General features: G+C 36.4%; 1 protein-coding gene across 10 annotated transcripts in view; it reads left to right on the top strand.

The window, feature by feature from the left end:
- EVI5 (ecotropic viral integration site 5) overlaps positions 1 to 16,232 on the top strand; it is a 64,216-nt gene that overhangs the window by 34,083 nt on the left and 13,901 nt on the right. For 8 of the 10 annotated variants that reach the window (XM_052666532.1, XM_052666533.1, XM_052666531.1 and 5 more), the window contains 2 exons: positions 2,520 to 2,615; positions 12,874 to 12,969. In XM_052666532.1, the coding sequence (XP_052522492.1) occupies positions 2,520 to 2,615; positions 12,874 to 12,969 (192 nt within the window). The other 2 variants (XM_052666530.1, XM_052666536.1) reach the window with 2 other exon arrangements.

Raw genomic sequence — 16,232 nt, 5'->3', positions numbered from 1 at the left:
ATGCTGCCTGTTGTACTGCCGTTGCAGATTTAGCAACTTGAGCGCAGATGCTGTTACATAATGTAAGTTGGTCATATCTTAGTTGTGTCCATGGTGTATCCAGACATTTGTTTCTCTTTTTTGCTCATACAGAACACAGTTACCAGCTGGGTGTTTATTCCACGTTTTTTCCAATGTACATGTGTTTTGTTTTAACAATGTCAAGAGTGTAGTGAGTGGCTTGTTGCAAAGCTGCGAAGTCTGAAGATGAATTGGCACTCTATGCATAATTTTCCTATAATATATTGTTTTTACAGACTTGATTTCTTCTTGTAATCCTTTTTCTTCAAGGTAGTGCATCAATGTAATCAATTCAGTTTTGTAGTAAAATTTCATCTTGTCTTTGCTAATCAAAGCCATATTGTGTAATTTGTAATTGGCAACTTTTTGCTGGTTTCCCTTAGTTCTTTCCATAAGGAAAATGAAGCTACAGCAGTAGCAGCACTTGTCCTACCTATAGGTAACAAAAGTAGTTTCAGTGGCACTGTGCTAAGTAGTGTTGCTACTGACTTTGGCTTGGAATATAGAGAATATAGAGTAGGTTGAATTGAAAAAATAATTTTGCTCTGTAAATACTTAAAATAGTTAAAATAACATGTTGCTGATGCATAATCAAAACTGCAGTCTCAGTGGTCTTTCATATAATATAATGGAGCAATACAAATGCTAAGCTTATGTAGCACTAAGTATTTTAAGCTACACTTGTATTTCCACTTTGCATTTGTGAAGTTCTTTCGTCCCCTGAGTCCCCTGGAAACTGATGTTTGAGTATTTTTTTTCTTCCTGTCATTTCAAGAAATGTGAAGCTTTGCTCTAGTGTTGTTTGTCACTGAGGTTTTGCCATGTAACAATATTCGTACTTAAAAATCCAAGTGAGTCCTTGTAACACATCTTCAACTCCCCAGATCTCTTGTGTAAAACAAACAAAAAAAACCCCTAGTAGTAAATTCTGCAGCTTGTCTCTCTTGAAACAGTATCTTATACTTAAGTAGAAATTGAAATTTGTGTAGCAAGCTGTATCTCATTCCTGTGCAGTTTTCTGTTTTCTGTCACTGCTGTGTACTACTTCGTGGCTTTTTATGTTTGCTACCTCTACAGCAAGAACTTCATCTCAAACAGTTTATTTGAAACACAGCAATAATCTCTCTAATCAGCTGTGTTAAAGGACCTACAACAAAAGAACTATGTCCTCACCCCAGTTGTCTTTCCTATCAAATCCTGTGGTACTAACTGAGCATATGCCTTGTTTCAGTGATAAAGTGTCAGTGCCATCTAGAGCAACACTACTGACTCATCTCAGATATTCAAGTCAAATCAAGCCAAAGAGAGTCAGCTTGCAGTTGACTACATATGATCCTGTAGGCTTGTGGACTTGGCTTCATGCAGGCAGTCACACAGTAGAATTTAGCAATAATGGCTGAGCTTTGACTTTGGGTTCCTCTAAAATGGAATTAGGTGACTACAAATTCTGCTAATTAGGTACTGCAGAAAGTGTGATTTAATTACAGGGCTCTTTTTAAAACATACAGCATCTTTTCATGTAGCTACTGTGGACAAGTTTTGGCAGTTAAATTCAGTTTCAATCAAATTGTCTAAAAAAGTAAGAGTAGCAAGTATTGTGAATTAGAAGTACACGTTAAATGAAGTACACATTAAAATAACTGTGGTACTTGAACTTACCTACAGTAACTATAGTTTGTGGAGTTCCACCATTCTGCCATGGATGCTATACCTGGGACTCACCTGTCTTTTCCAGATGTTGCACTCTACCTGGAAGTATTATTGACTCATTATGTATCCCTTTTTTCCCTGTGGTTGTACCAAGCTGGTGACAATATAACACTGGTAGATTTGTGTTCTCAAGTCTTCAGGGCTTACCTCAATAAAACAGAAAGTAGAAAAACTTCCTTCTCTTATCAAAACTCAAATTGCAAATCACTGTTAAACTTACAGCAGGAATCTGTTCATTAGTTACAGGCATTAGTTTCATCCTACGTGGTCTTTGTTCTATACTGTCACTAAGACAGCTGAACATAAATGAGGTTGAGTATATCTCTTCTTATTTGTTTTTAGAGAAAGGTGAAATAAGGTGAAACTTCAGTGTGTCTTTGCTGTCTGTTCACAAAGGAGAAGCTGAAGAATGTGGTCCTCTGAAGAATTGTCCATACCTCTTTCTTAATTTACATTATAGTGTTTCTAGAACAAAGGGTATCTGTTTCTTGGACCTGGACCTTTGTGGACAATATTTTTCACAGGTATTAGGTGGTTGTAGTTTGGAATTAGTATTAGATGTTTACAGAATTCTATGGACTACAGAATTTAAAAAAAAAAAAAGGGGAGGGGGTTTCTTTAGAATATACTTTATCAGTAGGCATGGTACTCTTCAGCAGCGTAAGTTCTCTTTATGTAGTTCTGAGTAAAAAATGCACAGTTATTGATTGAAACTGGTATTATGGGTTGTCGTTAATTTATTCTTCCAGAGTAAAGAAGAAGTGATGGCAGTGCGGCTCCGTGAGGCAGACCGCATAGCAGCTGTGGCTGAACTCCAGCAGCACATTGCTGAATTAGAAATCCAGGTAACACATGCTCATATGAAACGTGTGTCTTCACGCTCCTCCTTCTTGTACCTTTTTTCCTGTCCTTCACTTTCTTTCTTTTTTTGACCTGTTGTGAGCAAGACACTACTTGGCAAAGTGGGATAATGCTGTCTTTGTATAGTGTGCCTCCTTTATAAGCAAAGGCCTTACGTTTACCTTCTGTGCGTACTGGTGAGCTTTTAATAATTGTTTCTGTACAAGCACCATGTGACTTCTTTGTTTTTACTTGTAATGAGTAATTTTCAATGCTGTATCAGGTTGGAAGCATACCATTAAAAAAACCCACATTTTGATTTTGGCAGACATTCCTGTCTGCATGTAATTTTCTGCTATGATCAGAGTTAGATTTGTTCTAAAACGTACCTCCATTATTTACTTAAACCAATACTTCTATTTAATGCTGCGTATCACTGTAGGATTTGAAGATGCATTCTGTAGCCCTTGTACTGTTCCAATTTTTTTTGTCTTGAGCCCACTGCTCCCATAATGAGAGAATCATAAATGATTTCTATTTTTTTGGCTAGGAGAAATCTTGATGGGTTACTGCAGACTGTCATTCATGTACTTGCACACTGTTTCCCTACCTGAATTTTGTTGTCTGTCTGTGAAGGTTTTCTTGGTTATTAATCCTGGATTCAAAGCTGCTTGTTATCTAGTTTCCTTTCTTTTTCTCTTAAACTGGCAGTGCTAGTGTCTGATTTCCCTCTGAAATTTCTCCTTCAAGATGACTTCATTTTACGGTGTGAAAGTTCAACTACTTGTATTTTTTCAAAATCTTCATGTATGGTATGAACTTGCTTCATAAAACAGTTTTTTGTTTCTTAACTCTTGGTTACCATTTTGCTAACAGCATGAGGAACATGTCAAGTAACGTGTTTGCATATTGTTTCTGTAAGATCAACTTGATTTATGTAGATGACTGTACAAATAAATTTGATGGAGTTTCCATAAAGAATTTCAGTTTGAATACTTTTTCCTGTAGTGAAGCAGGCACTAAATCTATTAAAAGATAAAGCAATCAGTTGATCACATAATGCTTAGATAATGCGGTGATGAGTACATTAGAACTACTTAGATAAGTTAGGATTGCATATGACTCAGTTATCTTCTAGAAAGATAGTAAGAGAATAGCTGAATTCAGGTCAGGCTTTGTCTTCTATGTTAGCAATCTGTCTGTAAAATAATTGTTTTATTCATTCCAAACTATCTGGTTTTGCAGGTGAGGAACCACCTGCACTTTTTTGCTTTTTTCTACTGTAACACAGGCTTTAAATGCCATCCTGATAACTTTGGCTAAAATGGATCTTCCAGAAAGCACAGTAGATCTGGTGTTGTGAAATAGAGAATACAACAATCTGTTGGTTTTTTTTCTTTCACTGAATTAGAATTTTTTATGTAAACAAATCTCTTATAGCTCTCTCCTATTCCCTTTCCATACTTCTGCCTAAGCTGTGAGTGTCAAATTATACAGTTTTTATCATATCATGGGCATTTAAAGAATGTAGGTGCCAGAAGGGTAAGTAAGTCTTTTGTAAGTCTGCTTTATACATGCAAGGACTTCACTGCCCCTGTTTTGTCATGATATTTCACTGTCTCATTCACTTGTTTCTCTCTCCTTCCTTTTCACAGTCACTTCTTTGCTTGATGCCATCTTTAGCTTTTTCTACTTTTCACAATTAGGTTGCTTTCTTTTGTCTCCTACTGAAGTGCATTTCAAGTTCCAGTCTTTTTTTGTCACCTTAGATGACCACCTGTTAGTGATTTCTTCATCTGTAGCCTCAAGATCCTTTGTTTTCTGTACAAATGACAATGACTGCACTTTGCGTATAGTCAGAGCATGAAGTCATTCTGTGGCTGCAGTATGTACCTAGGAGTTTCCGTGTTAGAGTTTGAACTACTGATCTCAAGCTTGTAGTAGTTCTGAAATATAGCTTGTGTAATTGTGCAATACATGTTTTGAGTGTTAACTTCATACATACATTTAAAACAGCAGTGGTTTAATGGAAATAAATTCCTTTTATGTCTTCTTTCACACTGCAGACTTGTCTTGAAAATTTTCTCTTGCGCTGTGGAAGATTCTCTCTGCTTATAGAACCTTGCACAGATATTTGACTGATGTTTTGACAGCAAATATGAAACTTAAGATCAAAGTTCCTTTCAGGTGCTCAGGCTCAAAGACGTCTGAAGCATCTGCAACAACAACAACAAAAGTTGGAGTTGTGAAGTATTTACTTCCAAAGCCAGCAAGCTAAAACAAACTATTGATCCTACTGCTTCAACAAAACCTGTTTTTTAAGGAAACAACAAGTCTCAATATGGGGATGAGGTACTGAATAACTTTTTTCTCATTAGAGAAAGAGCTGCCTCATTCTTTTCCATTCAGCTTGCTGCTGGAATGCTGTGACCCAATGTCAGTGGTGGAGGGCCTTTTAATTGAGGCTTGCCTTAATGACTTGAAACACAACATTTAATATAAAGTGCATGTAACTAATCTTGGCGCGTGGATGTCTCAAAGTGATTATGCTGAGTAAGAGGCATCATAAGTCTGCTTTTGATTATTCTGAAGCTGATGAAACTTACCACACAACCTTTGTCTTTTGTGTATGTGTGTGTGGAAAATGGTGATTCTGTAGGAAGCAGGGAAAACATAGGGATTCAGTGCAAGGTCCACATGGTCCATAGCAATGCCTGACTTAAATCGGATTTTTCTTTTTAAATGTTTGTGTAGGTGTAGGTGTGAGACATTGGCATTAACTTTTGCAGAGTATCACTACTCCCACATATAAACTGTTCTGACATACACAAATGCTAGATTTAAATCACATTTTGAGGTCACTCTTAGTTTTGGTTAGTAATAATGACAAGGAGAAGGAGGTAGTTTTATCATTTAATAGTAGATGTAATTTTGTAGCAAGTTTGCTGCGATTCAATTATAAATATTTAGTTATATTTATGTATTTTGAATGTCATTTTATCTTAGACATTGATCTTGATGCTGACCTGTTAGACTTCTGTGTAAATGTGTTGAAATGCAAAAATAATCCATGGGCATTCTTACTCAAAAGTCTGAGACATTCCTTAACGATAACGTAATTAGAATGCCTAATTCACAGAAGTGATGGAGAAAAACCTTGAAGCTGTGTATAAGCAAAGGTGTCCTTTGTCAGCCATTTTTTCCTCCAAGACCAAGGAATGGATATTTGCTCTTTCTGCCTGTAGTCCATCAGTAAATTCCTGGGTTTGCTTCCTCAAAGAATAAATCTTTCTTGTTATTACTTGATCTGATGTAATAGCTACAAACTGCAACAAGCAAATGTTCTAACTCCTTAATATCAGCCTTTCAAATACTGTTACTTGTGGTTTGTCTCTACACTCCCTTATAGCTCTCAGGAAAATCTCTTCCAAGCCTCACTAAATCTCTACCAAGCCCCACTTTCTGGTCTGTAAGAGCAGGTGTTCCTTCTGGTCATGTATAGTTGGTCCTGTTGGTTATTCAACACTGGTAGAGTTTTTGTTGCTGTTAGTTTTTTTTAAGCTTTCCTTGAAACAGTTGAAGGCAGAACAGGCTAAAAGTGAGGGGGAGGAAAAAAAAATTTTTTTTTTTTAAATTCAGGCAAGGTTAAATTAAGCTGCAGTTATCAGTTAATGTCAGCTGGCCAAGATAAGCATGGTGCCCGTGAAGCATGGACACTGGGGAAACAGAGCTGGGAAAACTGTGGAACTCTCTTCTGCATTTTAATCTGTTTCTCTCCATTTCCATTCAAATTACTGACTTGTTGCTACCCTCCTAAAATAGTCCATGGCTAGTTTGGTATGTGGAGATACAGAGCACATTTCTGTTATAGAAAATTAGTTTTACATGTGAGTAATCTCAGTAGGAAAACTCGTCTGTTGGTTAGGTTGATCTGGTCAGGGGGGTAACATCACTTCCTTCTTGGTGTGTTTCCTGGCAGATTCGGAGAATTGTCACATTTACCCATACTTAACCGTGTCAGAGCTGCTTTGAGAACAACTGTAAAGGAAGTCCATGATTGTGCTAGTTCTCTCTCCCACAGTTAAAACTTTTAGCACTATTTCACTAGAATGAAGCCTTTCTATGGCCTCTGTTTAATAAGTTTTCCAAGTACTGACTGTTGAGTAAAGAAATTGTTTCCATCTTTTCAAATTACAGGAAATGTTTTTTCTCTTATCAGTAGTGATATGTGATGTTAGTGATGTGTTTTTTGAAAGTCTAGAATGAGTCACTGTAAAGTCACTGAAAGGACACTAGTTACCACATTTACCCTTCTGAATAAACTTCATTTACATCTTAGTGCTCTGTCTTGCCACAGAGGTAAGAGTTTAAAAGCCTACCCTGAAAAGAGTCTGAGGCAGATTGGTAATAAGTAAATATTTTAAGTCAGGGCAGGGGAAAAAAAAAATCAATACCCTTGAGGAAATCTCCTTAGATATTTTTTGTTAAAGCTGATAGATTATTATCTGAGGAACGACTGTCTCATGTCTCTTCATTTTTGACTACCAGTAAAACTATTGATTTGGTTTTTGTGTTTTTCATAGTTATTTATTAAAGTAAAAAAGATCCCTACATATTCTCTTAAATGATGTAGTTTCTGACATTTATTTTCATACTGTAATCATCAAGAGTATACTGGAAAACTGCTACTGTTGGAATGCAACTGGAATTCTATTATTTTGACCTTCTTAATCTTAAACATTCCTTGGTTTAAAGAGCAAAAGCAGGCATAAGTTCTCCAAGGTGTTTCAGATGTTTTTGGTGAATTTCTAGTTTGAACTCCATTTTATCATAACTACTAACTATACTTAATTTTTATGTGGGGTTACTGTACAGTAACAGCTTCAGGTATTTAAGATAAACATTCTCTGAAGCAGTTTGTCTCTATGCTATTGACTTGCCAGCTGTGTATCTTGATCCAGTGGTTGGATTCCATATACTCAATAGTTCTTATATACATCAGATAAACGTGCTGCTAAAGACTAACTGCTGTTTCTTGGGAAGATGTAGAAATGGTTTTCTCTTAAGAAGTCAGCCAAAGGAGGACTTCAGTCTGATACTACAGCCATGTATCTCATTTTATGCTTGTCTATGGGCAGAATTCTTACTCAGTCTAAGAAGCCAAACTTTGAGGAAAAGATACATTCTCAGGTGCTCTTGTAGTAAGTAGATCTTGGTGTGCAGACAAGTGCAGTAACTCTAGTACTTCAAAGCAGGGTGAGGGAGGGAGGTGAGAACTCCCACAACTGAAGGTGCTTAAATATTTTAGCAGTTACTTTTTTAGTCTTCAGGGCTCATTTCCTGCCCTTCCACTGCCTGTGCTACTCCCTCCTTATGTAGCCTCTCAAGTCAGTTTGGACTGCATGTGGCTGCTTCATCTGTTACAGCTACTTTTTTTCTTAGCAGAGCTGATACCTGCCCACTGGGTTTTGGCTTTTTTCCCCCTGGTACAGAGACTTGTGACTGCGCCAGTGCTGGGGGAGCTGGTCCATTTGAAGATACAGTAAGACAAGGAGAGGCCAAAATTGAAATAACGGCTTTTGAATGACACAGCACCAACTAGTACTACATTTCTAAGATCCTTACTGAGAAGGGGAGATGGGCACTGCAGTGTTGCCAATATGAAGAAACTGTATACTGTAGAAATTCATGTAGAGATTGATTTACTTGTGATGGGGGTTTTTAAACAAAAAGTCCTTGATTCTACATTTGCCTAACTTTAATTCCTGCACTATTTCAATTTCTTAACCCTTTTTGCTTATTGATGTTATCTAGTTTCTTTAAGTACGTTATTTCGAACTTAAAATGTCTATTAGTTGTCAGGAGGCCAGGCATCTTTGTATTGTGACCTCTCCAAATACCACAGATTTTCTGCAATTGTTCTAGCTCTATTAAAAAAAAAAAAAGACAACAAAGGAACATTAACCACATCCTATGCATACAATATTAGATCTTTAAACTCCTTTAACACTTTAAAAGGTGTGATATGCATACCTTAAGTACACATTAAGATACCATTTAAAATTTAACATTCATTTTTGAGCCAGTCCAGTTTTCTGATAGTTTTATTCAGGAATACAAAACTGCTGAAGCACAACATAAAACCAGCTGAGTTAAACGCTTGGTTACTACTGAGCTAAATGGTACAACAGGAAGCATTCAATAACTCATAAAAGCACCTTATTTTTTCTGTCAGTGGGACCATCTAGCAAATGAGGAAGTCAAAGCATATGGAAATGTGATTTAATGAAAACAGATAACTTTGTTGTTGGTACACCTTTTCTTAACTAAAAAAAGTCAAAACCGGATTTAGAATAAAGGAACACCATGAGTAGAGCAGTTAGCTTCCCTTTTTCTTTTTTTTTCTAGGAGGTTTTACACAGGATAAATTTTATTTCCTTTGTGCTTGAGCACTCTTACTATTTAAGATTGATGAGATTAGGATTTTCTTCATCTTTTTTCTGTGGAAGACTTGCCAGATCAATCCATACTAAAAACACACATCTTCCAGCACATCGGCATGGCTCAACACTTGAAACGTGAAACTAGCAATAGTAATAGGATTGACTAAGAAGAAATGCATCAAGACTGTTCTGATTGTAGGCTCGGATCTTCTGCGCTTGGACCACTGTCTTTTGGGCAGGTGATCCTCTGTTCCCCATCTCAAGTTATTCTTAAAATAGCTGCTTTCTAGTGAACTAATTGCAACAGCCATATCCTGGCAGATAATGTGATGAGGATGTAATCATTAAGAGTGCACCAGTATTGCTGCCTGAAGTATTGAATTGTTTCAAATTCTCTTCAGTGCTTGTTATTGTTTTCACTTCTCGCTTTCTTTCCCACTTCCATGTCACTTGCAGCCTAACTAATTCCCTGTCCCTCTTTTCAAGGCAAATTTAATTCACATGTAGAACTGAGAACAAGGAGCTCTATCAGATTGCCCTATGCCACATGGCTAGATCAGTTTGAAGAGTTAAAATTTTATCTATGTAATATAGTGTCATATTTGAGACTGAAAAAGCCAAGCTGAAGTTGCTAAACCTTTCTTTATAAGCCACTAAGTTAAGCATGAACTTAAAATCCCATGTGTGGTTTTCTTGTGTGAGAGAAACGTGTCTAGCATCAGTATGCTTATTGTATGCACTTTTAAGTAGTCATGATGGCATAAAAATTAGTGCCCAAGTGTATCTAATGTAATCTAGAATTATAATGCACAGGAGGGAATCTAACCTGCAGGAGGACAGAATTTGGGGTTCATACTACTGTAGTGGAGATTTTTGCTATTTAAAGATATGTGCACAATGACAGTGGTCATTGAAAAGAGACTGTCAGGTCATTACCAAGATCCCTTGATTAATAAAACTTCGTTCTTTTTTTTTTTTTTATTTTAATGGTAGTCAGGAAGTACAAGATACTGTTGTATGTATTACCTGGTGTAGGTTGAGAATGAGATCTAGAACTACAGAACTCTTAGGAGAAAGTATTCTGTGTTTGTGACATATCAGAAAAATAATAGTAGGGAAAGACGTTCCTATTGCTTTCTGGAATATTAAAAGGGACTGCACATACTGAAAGCTCCCTGTCATCAGATTTTGATCTCCTGTCAACTGTCACAATGAAAAACTAGTGTTAAAGGATGTTACAATGAAAATTGAAATTTGCCTTTGATTAACGAATACTTATTAGAAGCTGAAAATTGCTAGCAAGTAATAAGAACTCAATATAAATATAAAATGTCTGGAAAGAGAAACAGTTTTGTATTGAAGAGAAACATCAGTCTCTTAAAGTTCTAAATAATGGAGGGTAACAAGGCTTGTACACTGTCAGATGAACAGAAATATTCACAAATATTTTTAATTGCTTTTATCTGACAGGTGTACGATTTCAGCTGTCTGCTTATCTGATTTATAGAACAAATGATATTGTTGTAAAAACTGAAAAATATTTTAATTCTAGAACATGTGATAACTGCATGTTTTCCAGTGGTTTGCTTGTGCACCTGCATGAGTACCTTTTAAAAAAGAAATGACATAAACAACTTGGAAGGAAAAATAACATAAGTAAAAAAATACATCCTTGCTGCTCTGAGAAATGAATAGCAGCTATGAAGAAGATTCTGATATGTTGCCTAAAATGTGTGGCACCCTTCCAATTTACCCATTGAAAATAGGCTCTGTAGCTTATAGAACATGGACACAAACAGTTTGTTGGAAATACTTGTGGTTTTCTAAATTGTTTGCAGCTAGATAAAAGGATCGTCTTCTGACCTCTAGTGTTCTCAATGTTGCAAGAGGAGGTTGCAGCAGAAGTTTTCTTTTAAAAATGTGTTGTAGAAAATCACGTTGCAAGGTTCCTATGCTAAATACATTTTGATGAACTGTCACCTCTACAAAATCTGTAAGTTCTGAAAGGAAAACTGAAACTGTCTTTGACCTTTATTAGTGACGAGGACCCTGCAAGCCAGGCTCGTACTGACATTCAGTTTAAGCTGACTGGAGGTAGACTGTTCTTCCATGAGCAAACTTAATGTTAAATTGTTCTGTGATACATGTTAACTTTATGGTGTTATTTAGAATAAAAAAACATTTAAGTTTAATGATATATTATTCCCAGTAATGTATACTGTATATGGTATGTAGTAGCAGCTTTCAGCTATTTGTGCAGTGCTGAATTTGAGTAAATCTTATTGAATTTATTGTTAGCATATCATAACAGCTTGGAAAAGGCCTGCATCGTGTCCTCTTATGCACTCCATTCAGATGTTTACTCTAAAAAAGCTGTGGCACCTGTCTTATATTTGGTGTAAGAAGCTGGCTTTCCATTTCTGACACCTTGCTTTGTGGTTACATAGTAACTTGGAATCAAAGGAACAACATGCTAAAATGGAAAATTCTGTTTCAAGTGAAGGACTTACATGAAAGTTCCTTCCAAGTGCTCCTGCTGTGACAAGAGATGAAATCATCCTTGTCTAAATTCTTAGCATCGGTGAAGCTTTTTCTTCAGATTAATGTAAACTGTATTACTTTTGCTCTGTAAGTTATGTTCCTTCTGTTTGTAACTTTGAATACTAACTAATAGTTATCCTTGTAAAGGGAGATGAGTTTTATATACATCAAATCTCTTTAGTACAAGAAAAATAATGATGTTTCTCACTTGGTGTGTGTGAATTTGAGCCATAGATTGACTTGGAACTGAATTCAATGTGGTGTAATGCACTACTATCCCATTGTAATTTATGTGAGTTAATAGTAAATATCACAAAGTAAGTTTGTGATGTGTACTCTGATGCAATAAAAAAACAGCTTTTAAAGAGAGATATCTTTGAAATAGTTGACACTACTCAGGGCTCTTCTCATTGTGTAGTCAAATGGTTTGGAAGGCAGTGCACTGCTACCAACTTCCTGGCACATGTTGTGTCCTGGTGGCGTTTCAGGGAAAGCTCTCGGTTAAAGCTTTTTGTCTTTTGAAGAGTAGTTGACATTTCTCATTCTCTGAAATTCTGTTTGCAAATTACTTTCAGCTTGCTTGTTGAAATGCATTGTTTGCTTTCTTCGAGTAGGAATTCAGCTACTGTTAGAAAGCCACCTGTTCCACATACAGTTGGGTTTCTGTATTGTATTGGCTGTGTGTGATTTGCAATTGGTGCAAAGACTTATAACATTTCAGCCAAAGTTGGTGCCTGCTTCAGAAATTATTTATCTGGGGGGAAAAAAAAAGATTATTTTTTTTTCTTTTTTGAGATCTACCAAGGATTTGGTTTGGTCATATTAGAGATAAGCTGAAAGTTAGCGTTGGAGGCTTAATGTTTCAAGATAAAGTCACCTGCAGTTAATAACTGCATTTACTTGACAAATAAACCTCCTCTTCATCTGTTTATTTTTGTACAATTTATTGTTGTACCTCTTACAGCAGTGACATTAGGGAACATTCCTCTCTTCCCTTCTGCTTTGTAGTATTTCTGCACAATAAATATCACTATATTTTAAAACTCCTGAAGAGAAAACTAGAATTGTCATACGTAGTGTTCCCTAGTGGATCAACTTGTTCTGAACTGCTAATGCCTCTGGATACCTGCAGAAAACTTCATCTAAGTGAAAAATGCTGAGAAGTGTGTGTGAATATCTGTGCATGATTAAAAAAAAAAAAAGCAGACAACTAAAATAGCATTTTAAGATTGTATATTTGTGAACAATTTGAATAAGATTCTTTTTTTAACCAAAACAGAAAGAAGAAGGAAAGATTCAAGGGCAGCTTAATAAATCTGATTCTAACCAGTATATCAGAGAACTGAAAGATCAGATAGCTGAGCTGCATCATGAGGTAAGTGGTAAAATACTGCCTGATATCTTGTACCTGTTGTCATATCTCTTAAGTGTAGCAGGCTTTTCTAGTAGCTGTTAGAGCTTCATTACCTGATTTTGCCAATTTAAGTTATTTGAAATAAATGCAATAAAACGAATACTTGTATATGCATATTGTATTTGTAACCTCATGAGTAAGAAAACTAAAATTTGCTTAGTTACGTGATTTGATTTTACTGAGGATGGCATTTCTTCCATCTTGTTAATTTCATGAGTTGATCATACATTGCTGTGTTCAGAGATGGAAGCATGAAAACAAGCTCCTTTGCTTTCACTTGGTACAGGTCTCAAGGTTAATTCAATTAGAAAATAAACTGTTTGCATATGCAGAAGAGTCTGTAGAGATCTCTTTTGGTGTTTGCTATTATAAGAACTAATTTTGTGGTAGTGTTCTGGGATTGCTTAAAAAGAAAAAGGATGCTGGCTTAATACTGTTTAACAGATACAGTTTTTAACTACCAAAACCTTTGACCTATGAAATTTCTATCTTCAAACTTCCTTGCTTTAATAGTTGTAGTAACTATTAGTAAAAAAGATCAGAGGGTCCTGAAACTGAGATAGCTTATGTAACCTCTGTGCTCACTGGCTTATTTCAGTTCATCCTGTGCTATGAAGAAATGTCTTATCACTGCACTATGTGCAAAATGCCTGGTCACCTTTGCATTATAGTCTGCTTCCACGTGTCTTGTAATACTCAGCTCTGGTAGTAGTTAAAAACTGTAGTAAGTCACTCTGAAAGTAATGCCTCCTATTTATTTCCATGGAGATACAGAAAATGCTGTTAGAGTGAGTTCTCAGCCACAAAACACAATTGTTCACCATATGCACTGCCAATAGCCAGGCATTTTCACCAGTGATGAACAAGAGCTTGCATGCCATGCTTCTACAAATGTGTATGATCATCTGGAACATGGCTCGTCTTCCATGCCATCACTGCTGCTGAAACACCACATCCACTGTTCAGTGTCTGTAAATGTTCAGCAAGCATTGGTGAATTTCACTGGGTGCTGTTTTTTTTCCACATGGAGGAATTGAGTGACTCAAATTTGTTTCATCTGTAGACACTGTTCTCTCAGTGCCCTCCTGCTGCCATCTGTTGCACAACAACAGAATGTAGTGGAGTATTGGAGGGGAGGCTCAACCTCTACTGCCCTACCTCCAACATGTGCCTGTGACGTTGCCCAACATAACAGAATGGGAGGCATTACTTCTGGAGCAGACTGTGTATTAAATAGATAAACACAAGTAATTAATTTTATTTGCTTTATTGATGTGTGTATGTGTATATACATATAGATGTATGTATGTAGGTGTATATACATCTATATCTAAATGTTCCTGACCTGTAATTTACCAGGATTTTTAAATGCTGTTGCATACTGCACAGCTCTGACAGGCTGCAATTGCTGTCAAGCAGCTTTGTTACTTGTCAGTAAATTCTGTAAGCTTGTCTCATCTGCCTTTGGTACAGAAGTAAGATCTGATGATGCTATTTATACTCTGTCCCTTGACCTCACAGTTTAATCTGCTCTGATATGATGTAAATGACACGAGTATACAGGCATTGCAAACTTTCTAACCAGGTTTGCATACTGATTGTACACTGGGTGCTAGGAGTTCAGAGAAGTTCCTATTGATTAGACAGTAAACTGTTAGGTGGAAGCAACTTCTATGGAAAAAACATCTTGTTTCAGAAAGTAGTATGGAAGTAAGCAGCTAACTTGGAGGGAGGGGTAAAAGCCGTGGAAAGTCGGGCTGCTCTCATTTTGCATTAAGTAAAGTTTGAGGACTTAAGGAAAAGAGGTCATAAACTAGTTTGTCACATGTTGAAATGAACTACTGGAGGGAGGAAAGGGGAAGAGGTACTTTGTAGTTGCCACTTTTTTTTCTTTTAATTCAAACTGAATGAAATTAAATGATTTACAAACTGCTGAAGTTCTTCGTTTCATATACTACCCCTTTGTGCATACAGTCACTGTATATATATTACACAGCAACTGTCTCTACTTCCTGTTGGATGTTGCAAGGCTCATATGTATTACCTAGATTACAGGAGTGGTATGAAAGATTAGAATTAACTTGTGTACCCACAAACTACACTGGCAGACCACAAGACACCTTTGGAGACAGAAGCAAGTGGTTTCCTGTCTGTAAGACTTTGTGATTTAGGACTGAAATGCTGAATATTAGGTTGGTATTTGAAGCAAATCTTTGTAAAATTTGTCCTTGTCATATTACTGGATAGACTTTGTCTCTTGAATTGTTCTGGAGAGTTTGATTTCCTGCTAGATTTCAGTTTTTTATTTATTACTGATTTATTTCAAATGTAGTCTTTAGTTTTAAACTCAGCACAATTGTCATAATAAGCTAAAGGCTCAGTATGTGTTGAAGTACCCTAAAGCAAGCAGTCTCTACAGTGACAAATCGTAGAGTGTTCTCTACAACGTGCAGCAGAACAGTACTTTCACAGCTGCATTAGGAAACTAGGAAGTTTCATGAAGCAGAAGCAGGAACTTGGTGCTTCCTTCCCTGAATGTGAGGTTTTCACTTTATATTTGATAATCACTGACAAGAGTATAAAATTCAAAGTATACAAGAAGAAGAGAATGGCACTGTTTGTCTAACTGAAGAAGTCATTACATTTTTTTAGATGCAAGTGGAAATTATTTTGTCCACATGGGATCAAGTTCCCGTTTTCAAACAACTAGCATTTGGTGTGAGATACTGTGATGTATCTAAAATCTAAATTTTAAGGTACTGATTTTGCTCGTTTCCTATCATTTTAATGCAGTTTGAACGCATTGTAGATGGTTGTGGAAGGGTTTTGTTTGTCTTAAGCTCTGTTTTTTACAATGTTTTCTTACACTTGAAGGATCTGGTAGTTGTTTTTAGCTCAGATCTGGCCAAAGAATACTGAGAAAAGAATGATGCATTTTTTCTTTGCTCTTATGTAAGACAAGTCATTGGCACTTTTGGCCTATAAAATATTCTTTAAAACTCTCAATTTCTACTCCTTGTGTTCTTAAGGGGAAATAAAGACATTAGTTTCAGATTAAAAAAAGAGTTTGAGATATCTGTGGGGTCAGTGAAACCTGTGAGTTTGTCATTTTGGACTATAGCTTTCAAAAGGTACTATGGTCTCTGTCATCACTTCTCATTCCCCAGGAACATGTACCCCCTATAAAAGACTAAATTAGGACTTGGCTGTGAACTCATTCTAAA

Source organism: Tympanuchus pallidicinctus, unplaced genomic scaffold, assembly GCF_026119805.1.
Source record: "Tympanuchus pallidicinctus isolate F22 unplaced genomic scaffold, pur_lepc_1.0 scaffold7, whole genome shotgun sequence".
Taxonomy (NCBI): Eukaryota; Metazoa; Chordata; class Aves; order Galliformes; family Phasianidae; genus Tympanuchus; species Tympanuchus pallidicinctus.
Note: the sequence above shows the minus strand (reverse complement) of the source record. Positions and strands in the feature narration are given on the sequence as shown.